At 35.5% G+C, this 23,020-nt stretch overlaps 1 protein-coding gene and 1 long non-coding RNA gene across 5 annotated transcripts in view; one reads left to right on the top strand and one right to left on the bottom strand.

Moving 5' to 3' along the window:
* The window catches only part of LOC140732400 (meiosis-specific coiled-coil domain-containing protein MEIOC-like), a 99,534-nt gene extending 90,623 nt beyond the window's left edge, over positions 1–8,911 (top strand). For all 4 annotated transcript variants that reach the window (XM_073054988.1, XM_073054990.1, XM_073054991.1 and 1 more), the window contains one exon: positions 787–8,911. In XM_073054988.1, the coding sequence (XP_072911089.1) occupies positions 787–1,052 (266 nt within the window). In that variant the 3' untranslated portion in view covers positions 1,053–8,911. The remainder of the gene's footprint in view (positions 1–786) is intronic.
* An 880-nt stretch (positions 8,912–9,791) lies between these two features.
* The window catches only part of LOC140732398 (uncharacterized), a 45,934-nt gene continuing 32,705 nt past the window's right edge, over positions 9,792–23,020 (bottom strand). The window contains exons 2-3 of the long non-coding RNA XR_012100069.1: positions 18,223–18,353; positions 9,792–10,145 (exon numbers count right to left, since the gene is read on the bottom strand). This is a non-coding gene — a long non-coding RNA (uncharacterized lncRNA). The remainder of the gene's footprint in view (positions 10,146–18,222; positions 18,354–23,020) is intronic.

Raw genomic sequence — 23,020 nt, 5'->3', positions numbered from 1 at the left:
TGTTTCCACTACACTCCTAGGTGGTGCATTCCAGGCACACACCACTCTGTGTAATAAAAAAATAACCTGCCCCACACATCTTCCCCGTCCCGCCTTAAATGCATGTCCTCTAGTATTAGAAATTTTTTCAACCTTGGGGTAAAAGATACTGGGTGTCTACTATATCTGTGCCTCCCATTATCTTCTATTAAGTCTCCCCTGTGCTCCATTACTCCAGAGAAATAACCCAAGTTTGCCAAACCTCCTCTTATAGTACATGCCTCTCTAATCTGAGCAGTAGTCTAATAAACCACTTTTGCATCCTTTCCAAAGTTTCCACATCTTTCCTATAATGGGTTGACCAGAATTGAATACTGTATCCTAGTTGTAGCCTAACCAGAGTTTTACAAACCTATAACATAACATCCTGACTATTGAACTCAGAGCCTCAACTAAGGTGAGCATTACCTCTCTATCATTCTACAAACCTGTGCAGCAGGTTAACGTGTGGATATAAAAGTGGTTCATAATGTACACAGTGGTTTGCTGAATAAACATGGATCCACACAATTTGCTTCTGTTTATTATCTATCTACTTTTGAACATACAAAGGGTGCCTCTGTGGAGTATTGAAAATTTTGGCAAAGTTTGGTACAGATCACTGTATGCTACAGATGTGTTAATATTTGAATATATTGACTTCTCAAGCAATTTTGCTTCATTATTTCACCTTTATACTGTCAATAGATGATTTCTAGTTCTCTCCCGATGTGTTAAGATATATTTATTGCTTATTTTGGTTTTCAGATGTTTTGGCCTTGGCAGCTGCCATTAAGGATCTCACCATTTCAACACGAAAGGCTCGTACTGCTCTCTGGTGTGCACTGCAAATGACTTTACCAGAAATTTCCCTGGGAGCTTTGGTCAAGCATACTGAAATTGAAAAAGCACTAAAGGAGTTGTGTCAAGGAGGTGTTACCAGAAATGAAGATGAAGTAGTCATTGAAGAGAAAAAAATGAAGTCTGAATCAGATCATTCTGGATATGCAGCAATAAAGAGAGAAGTATGCTAAAAAGAAAAGAGACACCTTAAAATGCAGCAGCTGTTGTGAATTGTGTTATGGTATATTTCAAACAGTGGGTGGAGTCTTCAAAGTAGCATTGTTTGCATTGTGTTAATTCTGAGATTAACAATAAACCACCTATTAAATAATTTGATTGTCTGAGTGGTAAGGGAAAGCTGCAATCTGAGAAGAGATTGGAAAAGGAATATGGAAATGATAACTTGGGTTATTGGTGTCTAAGAAAATCTTAATTGTTGTTTTCAATCATTTCAGTAAAAAATTGTCATAAGTTTTTTTGCAGCATTGAACTATTTCTGCTGCTTTTGGCATTTTGGTATAAATTCTTTTTGAAAGTTAGACTCTATTATACATTGTCAGATGATAATCATGCAGTTCAGAAGATTGCACGAAATTTTGTGTGCAAGTGAAGAGGAATTAAATAATGCTGTTTATTTTCTTATCGATGAAATAAGAATTTGAAATTTGGTGTATAAGAAATGAAATTCAGAGTTTGTGACAATGCAAAGAATATATAGTACTGTTAGTAATTTTATGTGTCACCTATATGAGTTTGGTTTTGTCACAGCTAAGTTCTGTAAAGAAACTTTGTCATTTCCCCATTATCTAAAATGCAGTATAATTTCCCCTATGTTTGGGTTTTTGAAACAATTAATGAATGTTTTACAGTTATGCAGTATATTCTTAATTACTGCTTTAGATTATAGAAAAGTTATATTGGAAACTGCAAAAAAAAAACTGATCAGGTTTGATAAGTGCCAATGACAGACATATAAAGTAAAGAACTTGTGCTGGAAATGCTGTTGATATATTCAGTGGGGTATTTCCCATTCTAACTGACATTTTGTACATTTTCACAGGAAAAAAATCTTACTTTTCTTTGACATGAAGTTTATTCAAATCCTAAATTTGGGTTGGGCTCTGGAACTTCGGAGCACTACTATCATTTTCCATGGTATTGTGTCATTTGCTGAAAAGGATTGAGGAAGCTTAGGTGTTTTAAAAAAAACAATGTTTTAAATAACTGAATACTTCCAATCATTCCTGATTACCTTTAATTCCTCTTTCTATATTGTTGAATAGTTCATACTGTAATAACACATGCAACCTCCTCAAAACCAAAACCTGGATTACTTGTCAAAGGAGATCTTGCTTATTCAATTTGCTAACAGTATTTTCATTACTCATTAATTAAAATGTTGCAGCATTATATATTTAACAGATCTATTAAATTGTTTGTTCAAGGAAACTCAGTTATGTGCTTGTATGTCTAAGAACATTTTAATTACTTCTGCCAAGTACTTAAAAGTAGTCATTGGATGGACCGAGTTGCCTAATTCTGCTCCTATGTCTTATGGTCATCCAGTTTATAACACAGTATATTATTCAGTTATATAGCTCTTTTCTGAGATAAAGAAACTGAAGAACCACTACATGTGGCTTTAACACCTACACTTAAAACTAACTAAGTAGTTTTTTATTAGCTTCAGGACTCAGTTCACAAATAGCTGCATTCTTTAACTTAGGTAGGGATGTTATTATGAACAGCAGTTTTCCAGAATGTATCTAATGATGGTTAACAGCCTGTGAAACCTATGTAGCATTTACCGTTTACTCGTATGACAAAAAATCCTGCTAAGAGCCTCATCTTCTCAAAGATATTTTTTACTTTGTGAACTTCCTTTGTGTGAATAGTATGATTAATAACACTTTAAAAGGTTCTTCATAAATTGTGGATCATGAGTATGAATGTTTCATTGTGCTATCCCTGCCATCTGTTGCTGGCAGGTCTTTTAATTTAACTGTGGGGCCATAACAGTCAAGCCTGATACAATTTCAACCATATTCATATCCAGCAGCAACCTCTAGATTGTAGCCAGCTGAGATCTATATTTTTATTCTTCTTTGTCATATAAGTAGTACTGGGATTGATGTTCAGCTTTTCTCCAGGTGTTATGGTAACTTGTTAAAGAACTGCTCTATTTTAACTTCTAATTAAATCAATGCTGGCTTTTCACCTGGATGAATAGGGGTAACGACCCTAACTGAAATGGAGCCTAAACATTTTCTTCATTGCTTTTGCCTTATCCATTTGAAAACCAGAAAACTTTTGAACTACAGTATGTTGTCTAAAATTAGGTTGGACTAGTAAAGTACACTAATGCAGATTCTATTGATGTACCAATAATAGTTCCCAACTTCTTTTCAGTATACCTTAAAGATTCTACTAAAGATTTCCTTAAAATTTACTATTGAAAACATGTCATTTTTGCTATTATAGTATATAAAATTAGTAATTACAAATGTAAAGCCCCATAAAAGTCAAATGATATGGAAAACATTCTTCTTACTGCTATTTTTGACAGTATATGTAGTGAGAGGGCATTTTTGTTTGCACTTTTAGAAAAAAATGAGTGCATTTATGTACTTGTACTGTTAAAAATAGCAGAAGAAACTTTTCATCATTCACCAATCTTTATTTGCAAAGAAATTCTGCTGTTTTGATGCATTATAATCTGTACATTTAGAAATAATAATTTTGTGCTTGACTTGTTTTGCTTGATAGGGCAGAGAAAAAATATGTAATGTCAAAACAGTTCATTGCAATTTTTATTAAGCAAATTAGGCCTATATTTAAATAAATCTTTTCTATTGACTGTTGGTTAAGTGACCAATGGCATTATTTATTATTCTACATTAATAATCTAAGACACAATGCACCCAATCTAAAATGATTTTTGTTATTCTGCTAGATGTATAATTTGTATTAGGTTTGGTTGTTGAGGAGTTTGAAAATAGAAAACTGGGTGACGACTTTCATTCGCTTTGTTTTAAAATCTCTCTGAAGTGGGAATATGAGATCTCAGAGCAAAAGCTGTGCTGTTTTGAGTAACACCCACCAGAATCCTTTTTGTTGTTATTGGTGTGCATTGTTAGAATTTGGTCTTGATCAGATGAGTAATTTGTGATATTTATAATCTGTCCTGCTGTGGTGGAATTCATTCAATATGAAATTTCCCCACAGTGCAATATTGTAGGCATCATCACTACTTTTCAGAATCCGAGGCCTGAATGATTTTGGGTACTACATAAATTGGGGTAACTTTATTTCACCTCTTTAATTTGTATAAAATAATAATGATTAAGAGAAAGAAATGTTACTCAGGATTAGTTCATAGATTTACTAACCCTCTGTGGTGGAGCATATAGAAGTAGGACCTATATTTGATCTAACAAGCACTTAATTAATATAAAATTGCTTTTTGTAATATCAGTTAAATATTATAATTTTTAAAACATTCCGTATTTATTTTAATATTGATTCAATCTTAATTTAATTTCAGGTTTAGTATCTAATGTACTGTATTAATGGGAATATTCTTGCCAAACCTTCACAATAATCAGATTAACTGTTACTCAGGAAATATATATTTAATATTTAGTTTTGTTGGGTTGTATGTGCAAAGTATTTTCCACAAATCTAACTCTGTACAGTACTAGGTTACCAAAGCTATTTTTGTTTAACTGATTTATTTCTAGAATTCTGGAAAACATTTTGTGATGTAGAGCTAGTGATATACTGGTCTTCATACATGGGCTTAGACAATCAAACGTCTTGCATCTTAAAGCTTTGTGAATTTAGAGAAGGATTAAGATATTTATACAATTATTAATATAGGTCAAATTTTTTAATTTTTTTTTCATCCATATGACACTACACTGTTGTCAATTTAATGCTTTTAACAAAATTTACCATGCGATCCTGTTTTTTGTAAAATGGTATTATAAAACCAGGTAGTATTTCATAGTTGTTTGTATTTGGAAAGATTACCTCAGGGAGGAATCTCTTTGGGACTATGTTATCTGTCAGAAATTATATTAGAAGGCAAAGTAGTAGCACTAAGAAACATGAGTTTTGCATAAGCATAAAATTATATTAAAAAGGCAGCATTGATAATCTTTGGTTTTAATTCTAGCCATAAGCAACAAGTATTCAAGTAAATTGTTCAAGAAGCAAGTCTTGAATTTCATTTTATATGTAACTAGGTTGTGTAATTTAATGTAACAGTTTTAGTTTTCTGTACAAAATACATTTTTATAACTTTTATTTCCTAGGCAATACATATACATTATTGACCTTTGATTCTAAATATATTTAATTAAACCAAATGAAATCATTTCAAAGCATAAACAACTTTAAATGTACAAGCAAATCATGTTTTTTGCTAAGCTTCCTTACACAACAAAGAGCATAGAGCGATTTAGATCTGTTTGAGCAGATAAGGTCTAACAGGTCAGAAACACTCATGATTTGTTGAAGACTTTATATCAACACCAATTAATGTAAGTGAACTATAGTCAAATGTTATGGATAATAGACAATGTCTCCCAAGTGCTCATCCAGCTGTCTCTTAAATGTGTTGAGGATTTCTTCCTCCGCCATATTTCAGGGAGTGCATACCACACCCTTAAAATTTACCAATTAAGAGGTTTTCCTCAGCTCCCCTGTAATCTTTCAAATCTAGGCGTTGCCTTTCTATATGATTTAAAAAGAATGCTCCATGCTTTTGCTTACTTAGGCTGTTATAAGTTTATATGTGTCAATTACATCTCACTTGGTCTCCTTTCTTCCAAAGGAAACATCTGATAGTCTCTAGGGTGATTAACCTCTGCCCTGGGAACTTCCACTGCACTTCCTCCAGAGTTGTTATGTACTTCTGGAAGTGTGGTAACTCTATGCAGTACTCTGCATATAACTTAAGAGTTTATACAGTTCTAGTATAACCCTCATTTTGCATTCAATGATAAATGGAATTACTAAGATGCTGCCTTAGGCACTTTGTTTACCTGATTTGCTGCTTCCAGTGATTTGTCTGCAAGTGCTGCTTCCACTTATCCTGTGTCTTAGTACTAACCATTTGTTCTATCTATCTTTGATGTTTCTGTATCCAAATACATCATTTCTTGCTTCTCTGGATTGAATTCCACTTACTTTCTCATCAGTCCTGTTGCAAAGAACTTTATTGCTCTGTTCATCAACATGGTTTTAATCAATGCCTTGCAATGAAATTCAAGTCCTTAAGAAGTTTTAACTGAACTTCCTTTTTAATCTTAATCTCTTTATTGTTAACTTTATTAAATCTGATTGGTACATTGAACATTAAACATCTTACATTTGCCTCCATTCATTGATCAATTCATATAAAAGCTGTTTTGTACATTCATTGTTATGTAGAACTCCACTAAGTGGAGTATTTATATTGATTTATTTTTGACAAAGGAAAATGTAATGTAATCATTTCAGTTAATAATTTAGAAAATAGTGATTATTAAGTTTTCTTTCCAATTGGAAAGCAATTACACTGTGCACATTTTGATTTTTGTTAAACTTCCAAATTGTTTATACACTCAATTCTCATCTTAAGTGTGGCTGCTCATGCAGAGAATAATTACTCCAATTCAAATTTTTGATGTATAAGAAAGCCATAGGTTTTATGTATATCATCAGTCTCAGAGAAATTTTTTTGTTTAATTAGGTTTGTTATCTCCAAGTGAGAACTTCCTCCCAAATCCTTAATGAAAGTTTTTGTAATTGCATTAGTACAGCAAATTAAAGACTACATTCATATTTACCAATTTAATTACAAACAGAAATTATTTTCCTTAATGCACCAGTTATAATTGTGAATGTAACTATTTTATGATTATTTAGAGAAAAAACACATTTCTAAATTCAAAATCTAGAGCTCTCAAATTCAATTTTCATTGAACATTTCTAGGAATATATCACTTGCAAATAAGCAAATGTACTTATCATTCTGGTTAATCTGATTTGTATATGAAACTGGACAACTATTTTGAATTTTGAAAAGAATTTCAAAATCCACAGAAATCATTGCTGCCTTCAATAATCTAGAATACAACATGCCTTTGTATAATAGGTTTACAGTTCTCATTTTTGGTATAAATTTTATGGGAATAGTTTGCTACAGATTTTAATGAAGCATTAAAGCCGCACATAAATATTTTAATGTGCGACAAAGTAACTTACGTAATGAAGGGAATAAAAGATGATTTGCTCAAACATTTTTGAAATCTTAGATTTTGTTTACACAAATTTATTTTTGTAGCCATATTGGATTGTGCTTTATTAATGAATGTATTGGGTATTGTAGATCATTTTTGGGTTATCTGTATTTGTTAATTTGTATTCATGGAGTATGTAATCCTGAATAATTTTGTTGTGCATTTTAAATAAGGTAATGTGCCTTTTACTGATTATGTTTAATGTCACACTGTTAATTCCTTGGATTCAGTTGCTTTATGAATACTCATTACTGATTGATAAATTTGTTAGTTTCTGCCAGCTATATACAGAAAATCATAGTTATGTAACGTACATATAATGCATAGCTAACAGTGTAGCATGTTCATTTTCTTGTGTATTTGTAGCAGTCTGGTTAAATAAAAGGCATGAGACACTGTTGCTTAATGGTACTCTTGTAAAATCAATCAAATTCATTGATTGGTATGTAATGGCATGGAATGTAATTTATGCAATAACCTACATTATTGTATTCTCATCCAATGAAGAGTTTATTGTTCATGATATCATTAACTTGGATCATTGTGAATTTGCTAACAACTTTTAGCTAATAGCTTTTAGGTGCTGGCAAGTCAGGAGGCACTTATATATATATATACCTTTACATTTCTTAGATAGAACTGTGAATTAAATTTTATGATGAGGAATTAGCTCTCAACACCTTTTGACCCAAAGTTGAAAACTTAAAGCATTTGTCGTACTTGTGTATTTTCCCAGATTTTAAAAAAAATTTACTATGTTTAATCATGTCCTTTGCCTTGATCAGCAACATCAGATTTGAATTTCCAGTAATCTTGTCTAAGCTAAATGTTAGATGTTTGCCTCAAATAATACATGTTATACACATATAGGGGAACAAATACCATAATTTTAATGTTTTGCATAAGCAGAGGGGAACAATTTTCATAAACAAAATAATTTAAGTTTTGGATAGTCTTTTTCTCTGCACTTTCCCTGGGTGATTTTGTCTTTAGCCAATTGAACAATTCATTTTTTAAAGAATATTTTAAATTTAAATTGTATGTTTAGCCAAGGGGCAAATGGAAATAAGCATGTTTCTAAATCACTGTATTTGTGAAATACCTTTATGGATTTTATATAATATAAATTCCTTCAGTTTCTTAAGATAGGAGCTTACACTGAATTTTAAGTTCAATGTGCAGTCATAGACTTCTCCAATGAGAGTAAAGTGTTGGAAAAATAGTTCAAATTAACTACCTTGAGTGACAAATGTTCTCTAGAATATTGCCATTGTTTATGGCAAATAATGGGGTAAAGTATATTTGTTGATGCTTTATAATTATTATGGGAAAAGATAATATTTTTGACCTGGTTTAGAATCATGTGGTTGGGTTACTCTCTGGAGATGGATGTACAAAGTGTGTACTTATTTTACAAGAAAGGGCAAAATCTTGATCACAGACTTTCGGAGAAGTCAGCAGTACACTTTATGTAGACCGGTAAAGAAGTTTTGTTAATGAATGTTGTTTAATTATAACTGTCCTGTCTCTGTGAATTACATAAAAATGTTCTTTTGTTACAAATGTTTCCAAATTCAGTCTTGCTAACCAATCAAATATTGTTAATTGCAGTCAGCCGTGGCTTTTGAGTGTTGAATTATTTTAAAGTTAAAGTTTATATATTTAGAGTGTGTAGCAGCTTTGGACCTCTGTTTATAAACAAAAAGGTTGAAAATTAGCACATTACTGGAAAGAAATAAAAAATTGAAATAGTTTGATGTTAACCTTTTTGATTGTGTTTTTATTCTTTGGCATTTAAGCTTACTTGAAAATGCAACATATAAGCCAATGTTCTTTAAAAGAAATGGGACAGTGACACAAAGAGCTGCTGTCTCACAATGCCAGAGAATGGGTTCAATCCTGACATTGGATAGTGCTATTGTGAAAATTATGTGTTCTCCCAGTAACTGAATTTCTGCTGGTATTTTTTTGGTTTTCACCCATATCTCAGACACTTGGTTGGTAAGTTAATTGGCTACCATAAATTGACCCAAGTTCAAATAGTGAGTGGTAGATAGAACCGGGGGACGGGGGTGTTGGGTGGTAGCTGAAAACGGGGAGAATTTTAAAATGTAAACAGTGTAAATGGGTGGTTGATGGTTGGTGCAGACTTGTAAGCTCAAATGCCTGTTGCTCTGTTATCACTCAATAACTTTAAAATGTTACAATTTTGAAACCATGTATTTTAATCCAAGGATCATTAGGAGTCCACTTCATTCTCATTTTGACAAATTTAAGTAAAGGCTTTTTACCCTGTATTTGTGAGCTTTGCTTGGAATTCTGGCTCCTATTTACATCTTGAAGGCAGGTTCAAATAATTTAAGCCAGTTTCTACTAACCAGTTTTTTCTAACAAATGTTAGGTCACAATATTTAACTGCATATAGATTTATCCCCCATTATGCTAATCGCATTACTACAAGCAGGAGCACACACGACTACTGGCTTGCACATTTTCTGAATTAGCAATAGCATAAATTAAGAAACCATGAGCTTCTCTTTTAAAAAAAAAAATCCATCCAGAAAGTAGGAAATTAACTTCCTATCCAGTTTGACATATATATAGATAAATGACTCCAGACTCTTAAATGCTCAGTGGGTATAGGCAATAAATTGCCAGTGCTTATTTATAAATGCTCAGTTATTTTTTAAGATACAGCATGATGTCTGCCAATGAAGGCAAGATTTTATCACTTTTTCCATCTATCCAATTGTTAACATTGGTTATGTCTTGCATCAGCTTAAGTCTTTGTAACAATGCATAAACAACAAAGGGCATTTTAGTCTGATGAAGGAAGAGTCCTGAGCCAAGTTTAAAATTTTGAACTTTAATGCAATAGTTTCTGTTCTTCAGAGTCTTGTTCCAGGTTGTGCAAGATCCAGAAGTAAGCTGCTATATGGTTTTCTTAAAAAAGTGATGTCATGGTGGTTGATGAGGAGCCAAGTGTGTTCTTCACGTCTGTAAAATTTAGTATGCTTTGTCAAAGATACTTAGATTAAGAACTTGGATTAAGTTGCTGGTTAGTGAACAACTTTACATGATATTGCATATTTTTACAACATTAAGGTAACAGGCTTAGTTCATTTATTCTTTTGTAAGCCCTTTGGAATTATCAATTGTCATTGAGTGAGAACTCAAAAATGCTGAAAGGTATAATTTAGAAAACAAACATGAATATATAGTCACCTATTCACAGTTCCATGCAATCAAGATTAAATATCAGAGATTACATCATCAGATGCTGAGAATTAGCACTTCCAACTGGTAAAGCTGACAAATTAAAGCATGAAGTGTTCACATGAAGGTCTCAAATCAATACTTGTCATTTGTTTACCTTTGACTGTACACCTTAAGGATAAAGTACCTTCAAAATGTTAGTGTAATAATTGTCAACAAAATGTACAGAATGGGAGCAGGCCCTTCATCCCATGATATCTGTGTCAAACATGAATATCTCTTAAATGTTGCTACTGTATCTGCTTCCATCACTTCCCTTGGTAGTACATTCCAGGCACCTACTATGTGTAAAACAAAAATAATGTACATCTCCTTTAACCTTTCTCCTTCTCATTTTATAGCAATGCCCTCTAGTGTTTGACATTTCCACCCTAGGAAAAACACTCTACACATCCATGCTTCTCAGGTTTCCCTCAGCCTCTGATGCTCCAGAAAAAATACCAGTTTATCAAATCTCTCCTTATAGCTGACGTTATCTAATCCAGGCAACACCTGGTACAGTTTTTTTTGTGCATCCTCTCCAATGCCTCCACATCCTTTATGTAATACAGACAATTAACTGCACTCAACACTCTGAATATAGCCAAACTGAACACTTATCAAACTGCAACATAACTTCTCTGTTTTCATATTTCAACACAAATGAAGGCAAACATGGGCCATTACAGCAGAAGAACAGGCCTTTCAGCCCACAATGCTATTCCAAACTAAACTAGTAATTAAATGTCTAATTAAACCCCTTTGGTCATATCCCTCCATCTTCTGAACATTCACATGCCTATCTAAGGGCTTTTAAAGGCCTCTATTATATTGGCCTCATGACCATTCCTGGTAGTGCATTCTAGACACCCGCCTGTGACTAGCCCTACACATTTCTTTTGAACTTATTTCCTCCCATCTTAAATGCATGCCCTCTGGTGTTAAATATTTTGACCCTGGGGGAAAATGATACTGGTTGTGCTCTATGCTTTCTTCACCATCCTAAGATCCCTCTTACATCTGCTCCTCCCATTTATTGTCTATTTTTACATTTGACCTCTCAAGGTTAAACATCTCAGACGTGCCTGCATTAACTTCCTTCTGCCATTTCTCTGCCCACATTTCCAACTAATCTCAATCCTGCTGAATACTTTGACAATTTTCCTCACTATCTGCAATTCTCAATTTTTGTGTCATCTGCAAGTCATGCAAATCAGCCCACCTACATTTTTGCCCAAATCATTCAAACGTACCACAAACACTGATCCTTGCAGAACACAACTAGTCACAGATCTGTCAGAATGATACCCCTCCAACACTACTCTTGATTTCTATTTGCCAATCCAATTTCAAACCCAGTCTACTGAGTCTCCTTGAATTCACATACATTAATCTGGATTTACCTCGTTGAAAGCTTTATTTAAAGTTCAAAGTAAATTTTATTATCAAAGTACATGTATGTTACCATACACAACCCTGAGATTTATTTTCTTGTGGGATTATTCAAGAAATCTGCGGAATAATAACTACATCAGAATCAATGAAAGACTGCCCAACTAGGGTGTTCAACCAGAGTGCAGAAGACAACAAACTGCAAATGCAAAAAAAAAGGAACAATAATATAATTAATAGGAACATGATATTAAAGATCCTTGAAAGTGAGTTCAAAGGTAGTGGCAACATTTCAATGATGGGGCAAATGAAGTTATCCCATTTGGTTCAAGTCATGATTGTTGAGGGGTAGTAACTGTTCTTGAACCTGGTGGTGCAAGTTCCACAGCACTTGTACCTTCTTCCTGATGGCATCAGCGAGAAGAGAGCATATCCTGGGTGGTGCGGATCCCTGATGATAGATGCTGCTTTCCTGCAACAGCATTTCATGTAGATGTGCTCAATGTAGGCAACATCTACTACACTACCATCATCAATCATCTTCTCAAAAAAACTCAATGTTTATATTTGTAAAATGTGATTTTCCTGGCACAAAGCCATGCTGAATATCCATAATACTATTCTTTTTCCAGATGTGATTCAGGTTTAGTACCATTTGTTTGGAACCAAATGGGTAGACTTAGTATTTGGAAAGCTGAATCTGGTTGATCAGTGTTCCTCTATTTAGAATGGGAAAATACAAGTTGAACCACTTAACTAATTGTTAAGGATACTGATGTTTATGTACATGTTCATTTCAAGTTGGCTCCTGAGATATGAAAGCCGATTCATGTTTTCCAGTGGCATGTGTGGGGTGGTAGAGGACTTTGTCGAAAGGCCATCCTCACTTGGACTTAAGTGAAGTAATCAATGACCTAGAGATCTGCTTCCAAATATCATCCATGTAGATCAATGGTGTAAATTGGGGTAATCCTGATTTTGGAGTGGAGGCAATGAAGGCTAACAGTTTTATGCTATACTATATATAAATCTGTTGGAATTCTTTGAAAAAGTAACAAGATAAGACAAGGGATTATCTCATGTTGTGTACTTGGATTTTCAGAAGGCCTTTGACAATGTTCCACATGAGGTTGCTCAACAAGCTATGAGCCCATGGTATTACAGAACAGATTCTGCCATGGATAAAACAATGGCTGATTGGCAGGAGGCAAAAAGTAGGAACGAAGGGAGTCTTTTCTGGGTGGTTGCTGGTGATTAGTGATGTTTCATGGGTGTTTGAGTTGGGACCAATTCTTTATACTTTATATATCAATGATTTTGATGATAGAATTGATGGCTTTATTACAAAGTTTGCAGACGATATGAAGATAGGTGGAGAGGCAGATAGTTTTGAGAAAGTTGAGAGGCTACAGAAGGACCTAGACAGATTAGGATAATGGGCAAAGAAATGGCAGATGGAATACAGTGTTGGGAAGTACATGGTCATGCACTTCAGTAGAAGAAATGAAAGGATTGACTATTTTCCAATTGGAGAGAAAATACAGAAAATTGAGGTGCAAGGGACTTGGGATCCGTGTACAGGGTTCTCCAAAAGTTAATTTGCAGGTTGAGTCTGTGGTGAGGAGACAAATGCATTGTTAGCATTCATTTCAAGAAGACCAGAATATAAAAGCAAGGATGTAATGTTGAAACTTTATAAAGCATTGGTGAGACCTCACTTGGGAGTATCGTAAGGAGGTTTGGGCCCCTTATCTTAGAAAGGAAACTGGAGAAGGTTCAAAGGAGGTTCAGAAAAATGATTCAAGGATTGAATGGCTGTCATATGGAAAGCATTTGATTGCTCGGTGCCTGTATTCACTAGAGTTCAGAAGAATGAGGGGTGATCTCATTGAAGCCTATCCAATGGTGAAAAGCCTTGATAGAGTGGATGTGGAGAGGATGTTTCCTATTGTGGGAGAGTCTAAGACCAGAGGACACAGCCTCAGAATAGAGGGGCATCCTTTCAGAATGGAGATGAGGACGGATTTCTTTCACCGGCGAGTGTGAATCTGAGGAACTTGTTGCCACGGGCAGCTGTGGAGGCCAAGTCTTTATGTATAATTAAGGAGAGGTTGATAGATTTTTGATTGGTCAGGACAGGAAGGGATAAGGGGAAAGACAGGAGATTGAGGCTGAAAAGAAAACTAGATCAGCCATGATGAAATGGTGGAGCAGACTTGATGGGGCAAATAGCCTAATTCTGCTCCTGTATCTTATGGTCTTATAGACACTATTCAATGTAAAACCTGCTAAGAGTTACTGGGCAATACTGTATTGTAGAAGATTAAGAATAAGTTCAGTGTAATTGGATTCCTATCCTTGACTTTAGTCTGCTCTAGGATTGTATCTTCATCCAATGATTCAGAATGAAGGCTTAAATGCCAATGTGGAGAGAGAATTTTGAAAGTATGGGCAAATTTGAGGATTCTCCATATTCACTCAATTAACAAAGCACAGGGCTTTGTGATTTTGACAAAAAGATGATTATACAGTGATGTACTCTATATTTCTCGAACTTATGTGAAGATCATTTTATTATACTTCTTGATGGACAGAAGCTGTTTTCCTATGGTACAGGTTCTTTGGAACTGCATGGTCAATGCTAAGGGAAAAGTACTAGTGGTTGGTGCAATATCTCACACAAATTAGTATGGTTTTGTTTGGGCAGGTGAGTGCAGGCTCAATAACTCTCAAGAAACTCAACACTACCTAGGACAAAGTGCTTGATAGCACCCCATCAACCACCAATGAAATTCGTTTCCTACTCTGCTAGTCACACCAACTACAGTATATACAAACTGCTCTTCAGTTATACACCCAAACTGCTCACATTGCACCTTCCAAAGGTGCCAAGGAAGCAATGCAATTGCAGCAGAACTTAGACAAACTCGAAGAATGGTCAAAAAAGTGGCAGATGGAATAGTGTTGGGAAATGTATGATAATGCATTTCAATATAAGGAACAATAGTATGGACTATAATCTAAATGGGGAGAAGGTTCAAATATCAGTGGTGCAGAGGGGCTTAGAAGTCCTCATGCAAGACTCCTAGAAGGTTAATTTACAGGTTGAGTGTGGTAAAGAAGGCAAATGCAATGTTGGCATTTATTTCAAGGGGAATAGAATATAAAAACGAGATAATGCTGAGCCTTTATAAGGCACTAGTCAAGCTGCACTTGGAGTATTGTCAACAGTTTTGGGCCCAATATCTCAGAAAAGATGTGTTATTATTGGAGAGTGTCCAGAGGAGGTTCATGAGGATGATTCCAGGAATGAAGGGGTTAACACAGGAGTGTTTGGCGGTTTTGGGCCTGTACTCTTTGGAATTTAGAATGCAGGGGGATTTCATTGAAATCTACCGAATGTTGAAAGGACTACATAAGGTGGATGTGGAGAGGATGCTTCCTATGGTGGGGGTATTCAGAACTAGAGGGCACAGGGTCAAAACTGAGGGGCAACCCTTTAGAACAGAAGTACGGAGGAATTTCTTTAGCCAGGGTAGTAAATCTGTGGAATGCTATGCCACAGACTGTGGTAGAGGCCAAGTCCATGTGCATATTTAAGGCAGAAGTTGATAGTTTCCTGATTGGCCAGGGCATCAAAGGATATGGCGAGAAGCCAGGTGTATGGGATCTGGGATCAGCCATGATGGAATGGCGAAGCAGACTCAATGGGCTGAATGGCCTAATTCTACTCCTATGTCTTATGGTCAAACCCACAAACCTTTTCATCAAGAAGGACAAAGTTGGCAGGCATGTCACTGCCTAAAGGTTCTCTTTCAAATTAGATACCATCAGACATGGAAGTATATAACCTTTACTTGTTGATGGTTCTAAACCCTGAATCCTGGCCCAATAGCACTATGGTGTACCCATATCAGCACTGCAGTGGTTTAAGAGGTTGACTTACCACTTTAAAGAGTTATATAGTACAGAAAGGACTCCTTGACCCAATTGATTCTAGCCAACTTAACCATATAATATAACCATATAACAATCACAGCACGGAAACAGACCATCTTGGCCCTTCTAGTCTGTGCCAAACGCTTACTCTCACCTAATCCCACCAACCTGCACTCAGCCCATAACCCTCCATTCCTTTCCTGTCCATATACCTATTCAATTTTTTTTTAATGACAATATCGAACCTGCCTCTACCACTTCTACTGGAAGCTTGTTCCACACAGCTACCAGTCTCTGGGTAAAGAAGATCCCCCTTGTGCTACCTCTAAACTTTTGCCCCTTAACTTTCAACTCATGTCTTCTTGTTTGAATCTCCCCTACTCTCAATGGAAAAAGCCTATCCACGTCAACTCTATAATAATCTGCAGCATAATTTCCCAACTCTAACTCATTCTCGACTAATAAAGGCAAGCGTGGCAGATGTCTTTCTAATGCATTCATACCCTTCCTGTAGTATGGTAACCAACCGAGGGATAGAAAATAATCTTTCTAAAGAACATTTGGGGTGATCAATGTTGGCCTTGTTGCAAAACACAGAGCAAAGAAGATAAAATAAGTTTTTACTTCAAGACAATCTCAGCTGAGATATTTTGAAATTGACCTTCCAACAGGTCCCAACAGGTTCTTCATTCTCAGCCAACTCTTCTCCAATCTTAGCAATCAGTGTGGTGAGTCCTTAGGTTTTTGAGCTATAGGTGCCTTGGCAGTGCTAAAGCCACAGGTGTTTTATTGAACCTCGGTTTTCAGACATTTAAATATAAAGATTACAGAGGGAGTGAAGAGTCAGAGGGCAGATCACAGAGGGATTTGATTTCCATGATTATTTTGATTATACCTCTTCTGTAAGAATGCTATTGTCTCCGCTGCATCTGTTCCCAGGATGAGGCTTTTCATTCCAGGACATCAGAGATGTCCTCCTTCTTCAAAGAACAGGGTTTCCCTCCCTCCACTATTGATGCAGCCTTCACCCACATCTCCTCCATTTCCCAAGCATCTGCGCTCAACCCATCTACCCGTCGCATTAACAGTAATAGAATTTCTCTTGTCTTACCTACCACACCATTAGCCTCTGCATCCAACACATCATCATCCACAACTTCTGCCATCTCCAAGGGGATCCCACCACTAAACATATCTTTACTTCCCCACCCCCTCTGCCTTCTGCAGGGATCATTACCTCTGTGATTCCCCTGTCCATTTGCCCCTCCCTACTAATCTCCCTCCCGGCACTTATCCCTGCAAGTGGCCTAATGCTACATCTGCCCATTCACCTCCTCCCTCACCACCATTCAGGGCCCCAAACAGTCCTTCCAGATGAGGTAACACTTTACCTGTGAATCTGCTGGGCCGCTCCATCCACCACAAGCGGAACTTTCCAGTGACCAAACATTTTAATTCCCATTCCAATTCTCCCATGCCAGTCCTTGCACTTATGATTCATAAGAATCCCTAACAATACTTAGTGTGAAGTTGCATTGTATTTTCTTTTTTTGTTTACTTTCCTGTTTGTTTTACATTTGTTTATCAAGTCATCTTGATTTAGTTTCTAGTTATATAGCCAACTTAGTTTAAATTCATTATCAAAAATCCAACCGGTCACACCTGAATTTTCCATTAGCCCACTATGGCTGCTGATTTACATATAAGCAACACATACAAAATATTGGAGGGACCCAACGGTCAGGCGGCATCTATTGAAGGAATAAACAGCCTATGTTTTGGGCTGAGACCCCTCATCAGGGTCCGGCCTGAAATGTAGTCTGTGTATTCCCCTCAATAAATGCTGCCAGCCTGTTAAGTTCCTTCAGCTTTTGTATGTGTTACTCAAGATTTCCAGCATTTTGTTTTTCTATTTGTTCCAACTCTTCAATAATTGGAGTTATTAGTACAGTATTGAAGAGAATCAGCATCCTTGTTTCCACCTCCAATCCTTAACAATCTAAACAAAAATAAGTTAAGCACTTCTTTAAATGTATATCATCTTTCCTTTAAGTTAAATCTCCAGTAAATAGATGCAATTTTGACACATGCTAGTCTGTTTGACAGAGAGGTACATTCACTTTTCAGCAAACATCTTTGACTGATTATCATCCGTAAGCTTTGTCAAACAGTTCTCAGGAATAGTCTTATGGTTTTCTTCAAATTTTCCTAAAAGAGAAAAAAACAAATTGATGTGCATAACATTAGCTTGGAAATGTGCATGTGTCACATTAATGTTGCAGGTTTCAAATAAGATGCATTCCTCATACCAATGCAGTTGAGGAATTCATCTAGTTATATTAATGAAGGTAGGATATTGCTGTCAGGATAGGTTGTAGTGTTTCTGCTTACAAAGTAGTATCCCGGTGTCAGCTTGACCCTTTAAAAAAAAATTGGATTATTGCACATTTACTCATAAAACTACTAGAAACACAATTATCATACTTACAAGATGACAAATTGGGGACTTCTCGATGAGCTCAAAATGGCTGAGGTTTTGAAAGTTTTGTATCAATTATAAAAAATGGGGGGTTTTGGTGATGTCATCATCCAGAATGGCAGCTTCAGTCAATAGCTCCTCTGGAAAAACACATATTTTGTCCCATTAATCCATTAAATATAAGATCTTTCGAAAATATCTGAATTGATAAAGGGGGCAAGAATGAGAAAAAAGAATGGAGATAAAAAAAAATGCATCATTGAGGAGCCTATGGATGAGAGGGGTGCAAGCGAGCAGCTCTTCTACCTGAACACGTGGTAGCGAAGTTAACGATGGGCCTCGTTCAGGCGAAGTGGCAAATATGATAAAAATTCTGGAAGAGATACAGGGATTCCAAAAAGATATAAAACAGAAACTAAATGATATGAAGTCAACGATCAAAAAATAGCGGTGGCAGAGACACGAATTGAGAAGGTGCAAGATCATGTGCAAAACGTGGAACAGATACTAAGTGAGACGATAAAAATGTTAAATCAACAAGAAAGTAAACTGCTTGACCAGGAGGAAAGATCATGGTGGAAAAAGATCAGGTTATACAATGTTCCCGAAGGAGCAGAGGGTTTGCCTATGATGGAGTTTGTACGCAAGTTGCTGCGGGACGCGCTAGAGATTCCTTCGACTATAGAGCTTGAAATTGAGAGGGCGCATTGTGCACTCGCCCTAAGGCCTACTGGAGACAGAGAAGATGAGCCAAGTAATTAGATTCCTTCGATACAGTACCAAGGTGGAGATTCTACAAAGGGCCTGGGGAAAGAAGAGGGTGTTTTTGGACAGGAAATTAATATATTTTGATCAAGAATACCCCCCTGGCAGTCCTGCAGAAATGTAAAGAATAATCTGAAGTAAAGCAAATATTAAAGCAAGGAAAGATTAGATTCCAAACTCCATACCCTGCTAAACTGCGAGTGTTTTATGAAGATGGGATCCAATTGTATCAGACAGTGGAAGAGGCGACTACAGACATGAAGGCCAGAGGGTTGCCTGTCAGCGGGATCAAACCAAGGGAAAGCCTGGCTGAGCAGTTATCCTGCTCTGCTTGGGAAATAGTGAGAGAATTGAGAAAGCAAGGGACAGGAGGAGGGCAAGAGAAGTATATCAGGAAGAGAATGTGAGTTTTCTGAAGACAGCCCTCACCCCCTCCAGAAAAGCCACAATGTTTGGCTAACTTTAAAAATGTTGATAAGCTAAACGGAAGCAAAAATAGATAGTGCTATACCTATCTGAAGAAATACTTACTATAATGTGGATTTTATATTACTCAATTATTCTTTTTTATTCATTCATTCACAACATTTCCCCCACCTAAATGAGAATATATATATATATATAGGTGGCCCCCATTTTTCGAATGTTCACTTTGTGACAGTTCGCTGTTACAAAGGACCTACATTAGTCCCTGTTTTCACTAACCAAAGAGGATTTTCGCTTTTACGAAAAAAAGACACCCACTTTGTACGTGTGTTACCCCAAGAAAGACTACCATGACCGTGAAGCCTTGTGTGGGCAGTTGTGCGTGCATGCGCATACGTGCCGATTTTTTTTTCCACATCGATTTTGGCTCGCTGTCTTCCCAATTTTGATAAGTGAAACTACACCATACATACAATATTTCTATTTTATATAGGCTGTATATTTATCATATCATTCCTGCATTTACTATATGTTCATGTTATTTTAGGTTTTATGTGTTATTTGCTTTAATTTGGTAGGTTATTTTTTGGGTCTGGGAACACTCAAAAATTTTTCCCATATAAATTAATGGTAATTGCTTCTTCACTTTACAACATTTCGGTTTACAAACAGTTTCATAGGAACGCTCTACCTTTGGATAGCAGGGGAAACCTGTATATATGGGAGAAATACACAGGGAAATCTTTTCTGTGTAATGGACACAGATTTGTTCACTTACTTTTATGGGTACTGCAATGGGGGCCCTCAACTCACAGGTAGGAAGGGCTATCCCCCACACCTAGATGTTCCCTCTAGCTCAACCCAGGGTCATCTACTACAGACAATGAATCACAACTTCATTGCCTTTTTTTTTATTATTCGTGTTTCTTGTTTCTTATTTGTTCAGGGAGTACATAGATTAAGTTTTATTCTGCTAATTTCAATGTTATATTGACAGATAAATACACATGGCTAAGAACAAAGTAAAATTCATTTCTTTTAATGTCAATCCAATCATATGTAGTAAAATTCTATCCAAAATGAAAAAAGAACAAGCCCATATAGTATATTTACGGGAAACTCACTTGAATGATAATGAGCATGGAAAACTAAAGAGAATGGGCTTCACTAATTTGTTTTTCTCCTCATATAAATCAGGACATAGGAGAGGAATTGCTATTCTTATCTCAAGCAAGCTAAATTTTGAAGAAGTATTCAAAATGGGAGATAAGGAGGGAAGATATATTTTGGTAAGGGGGAATATAGATGGAAATTCAGTTACTCTATTGAATATATATGCACTCCCAGGAAGTGATACTAGTTTCTTTCAGAAAATTACTAATATTATGGTAACAGAAACAGAAGGTCTCCTGATATGTGGGGGAGACTTAAATAAACAAAGCTTTGACCCCAGCATCTGCAGTGTACTTTGTGTTTACAACTAAAGTTAGACTCTTCCAATAGAAAAACCTATGAAACAAAATCCTTACATAACAAAGTTAATACACTTATTGAGGATGTTGCTCTAGTTGATATATGGAGGGACCTTTTCCCCAACAGAAGGGATTACACTCATTATTCTTCCCCCCCCCCCCATTCTATATATACAAGAATAGACTATTTCATAACATTTGGAAAAGACAAAGACAAAATAAACACCTGTGGAATTGGGACAATAGATGTAAGTGACCATGCACCTATATATTTATCTGTTGATTTTGACTTACAACCAAAGAATACTATTTGGAAACTAAATTCAAGTCTACTCAATGATCCCTACTTTAAGGAACAAATTAAAAAAGAAATTGGTCTTTACCTAGAATTCAATAATGGAGAGGTTTCACCTCCCATTCTATGGTATACTCTGAAGGCTGTTTTAAGAGGGAAAATTATAGCAATATCTTCATATAAGAAAAAAAAAGGAATAAAACAGAGGAATTACAAAGTAGGCTGAAGGAACTAGAAAAAATACACAAATTGAATTTGGCACAGGATACGTTAGAGGAAATTTTAAAAATTAGGAATGAAATTAATAGTTTGGCTATGCAAGAAATCAGGAAAAATTTAATGTTTCTGTAACAGAGACATTATGAAAGTGTACTTAAGTCTATGAAAGTACTGGTGTGGAAACTGAAAAAAAAAAGATAGCAGAAAATACAATTCATAGAATTAGGGATCCAAGAACAAAAATGATAAAAAAAAATAAACTAAGAGATATTCAAGAAGCTTTTTGAAGTGTTTTACAAAACTCTATATTCCAAAGTTCCAGGGGGAAGCATAACCCAAAATGACACCTTCCTGAATTCTCTGGAGTTACCCACTTTAAGCGAAGAACAAAATAGAACGATGACTGCTGACATAACCGAAGTTGAACTAAAAGCTGCAATTAGTAGGCTTAAATTAAGCAAGTCACCAGGATTAGATGGGTATACGGTAGAGTGGTACAAACAATTTAAAAATGTTTACCTAAGTTTTTATATATTTTTCAAGCGGTACCAATTTTTATTCCGAAATCCTTTTTTACTAATGTTGATTCAAAAATTTCCTCATATATATGGCAGAATAAAAATCCCAGGTTAGATAAAACATACTTACAGAAGACAAAGAAGGAAGGTGGGTTGGCATTACCCAATTTCAGATTTTATTATTGGGCAGTTAATATTAGATATTTGTTATGTTGGTTGAAAGAATGGGATGGTCCTTTTGGCCCTCATTGGGTGAGTTTGGAAATTAAATCGGTACCAGGTTATGCTCTGGGTTCTATTTTAGGGACTTCTCTCCCTTTTGCTCTTTCTAAATTGCCGAAACAAATTGACAACCCGATAGTTAAATATACCTTACGTATATGGTTTCAATTTCGGAAATTTTTTGGGTTTACTCAATTCGTTTTAAATATTCCTATTGTATCTAATTGTTTTTTCCACCTTTCAATTATAGATCAAGCTTTTTTGGCTTGGAAAACTAAGGGTTTATTAAGATTTTCTGATTTATTTTTGGACAATTGTTTTATGTCTTTTGAGCAATTAGCTAATAAATATAATTTGCCTAGATTTCATTTTTTTAGATACTTACAGGTTAGGCATTTTTAAAGTACGGTACTTCCTACGTTTCCAAATTTTGTGTCTTCAGATATTTTGGAGAGTTTGTTTGAATTAAACCCTTTTCAAAAAGGGCTTATATCAAAACTTTATAATATAATTATGAAGATATGTTCAGTGCCCCTTGATAAGACCAAAAATGATTGGGAAAGAGAGCTTAATCTTATTATTTCTATTGAGAATTGGGATAGAATTCTTCAATTAGTTAATACATCATCTATATGTGCCAAACATTCATTAATACAATTTAAGGTCGTACATAGGGCCCATATGTCCAAGGATAAATTAGCTCATTTTTATTCTTATATAAACCCTATTTGTGACAGATGTCAATTGGAAATCGCGTCTTTAACTCATATGTTTTGGTCATGTCCGCTTCTGAAAAAATATTGGAAAGATATTTTTGATATTATCTCTGCGGTACTGAACATCGATTTACAACCCCATCCTATTACCACAATTTTTGGTTTACCGATGAT

The sequence above is a fragment of the Hemitrygon akajei genome, chromosome 8 (genome assembly GCF_048418815.1).
Source record: "Hemitrygon akajei chromosome 8, sHemAka1.3, whole genome shotgun sequence".
NCBI classification, from domain to species: Eukaryota; Metazoa; Chordata; class Chondrichthyes; order Myliobatiformes; family Dasyatidae; genus Hemitrygon; species Hemitrygon akajei.
Note: the sequence above shows the minus strand (reverse complement) of the source record. Positions and strands in the feature narration are given on the sequence as shown.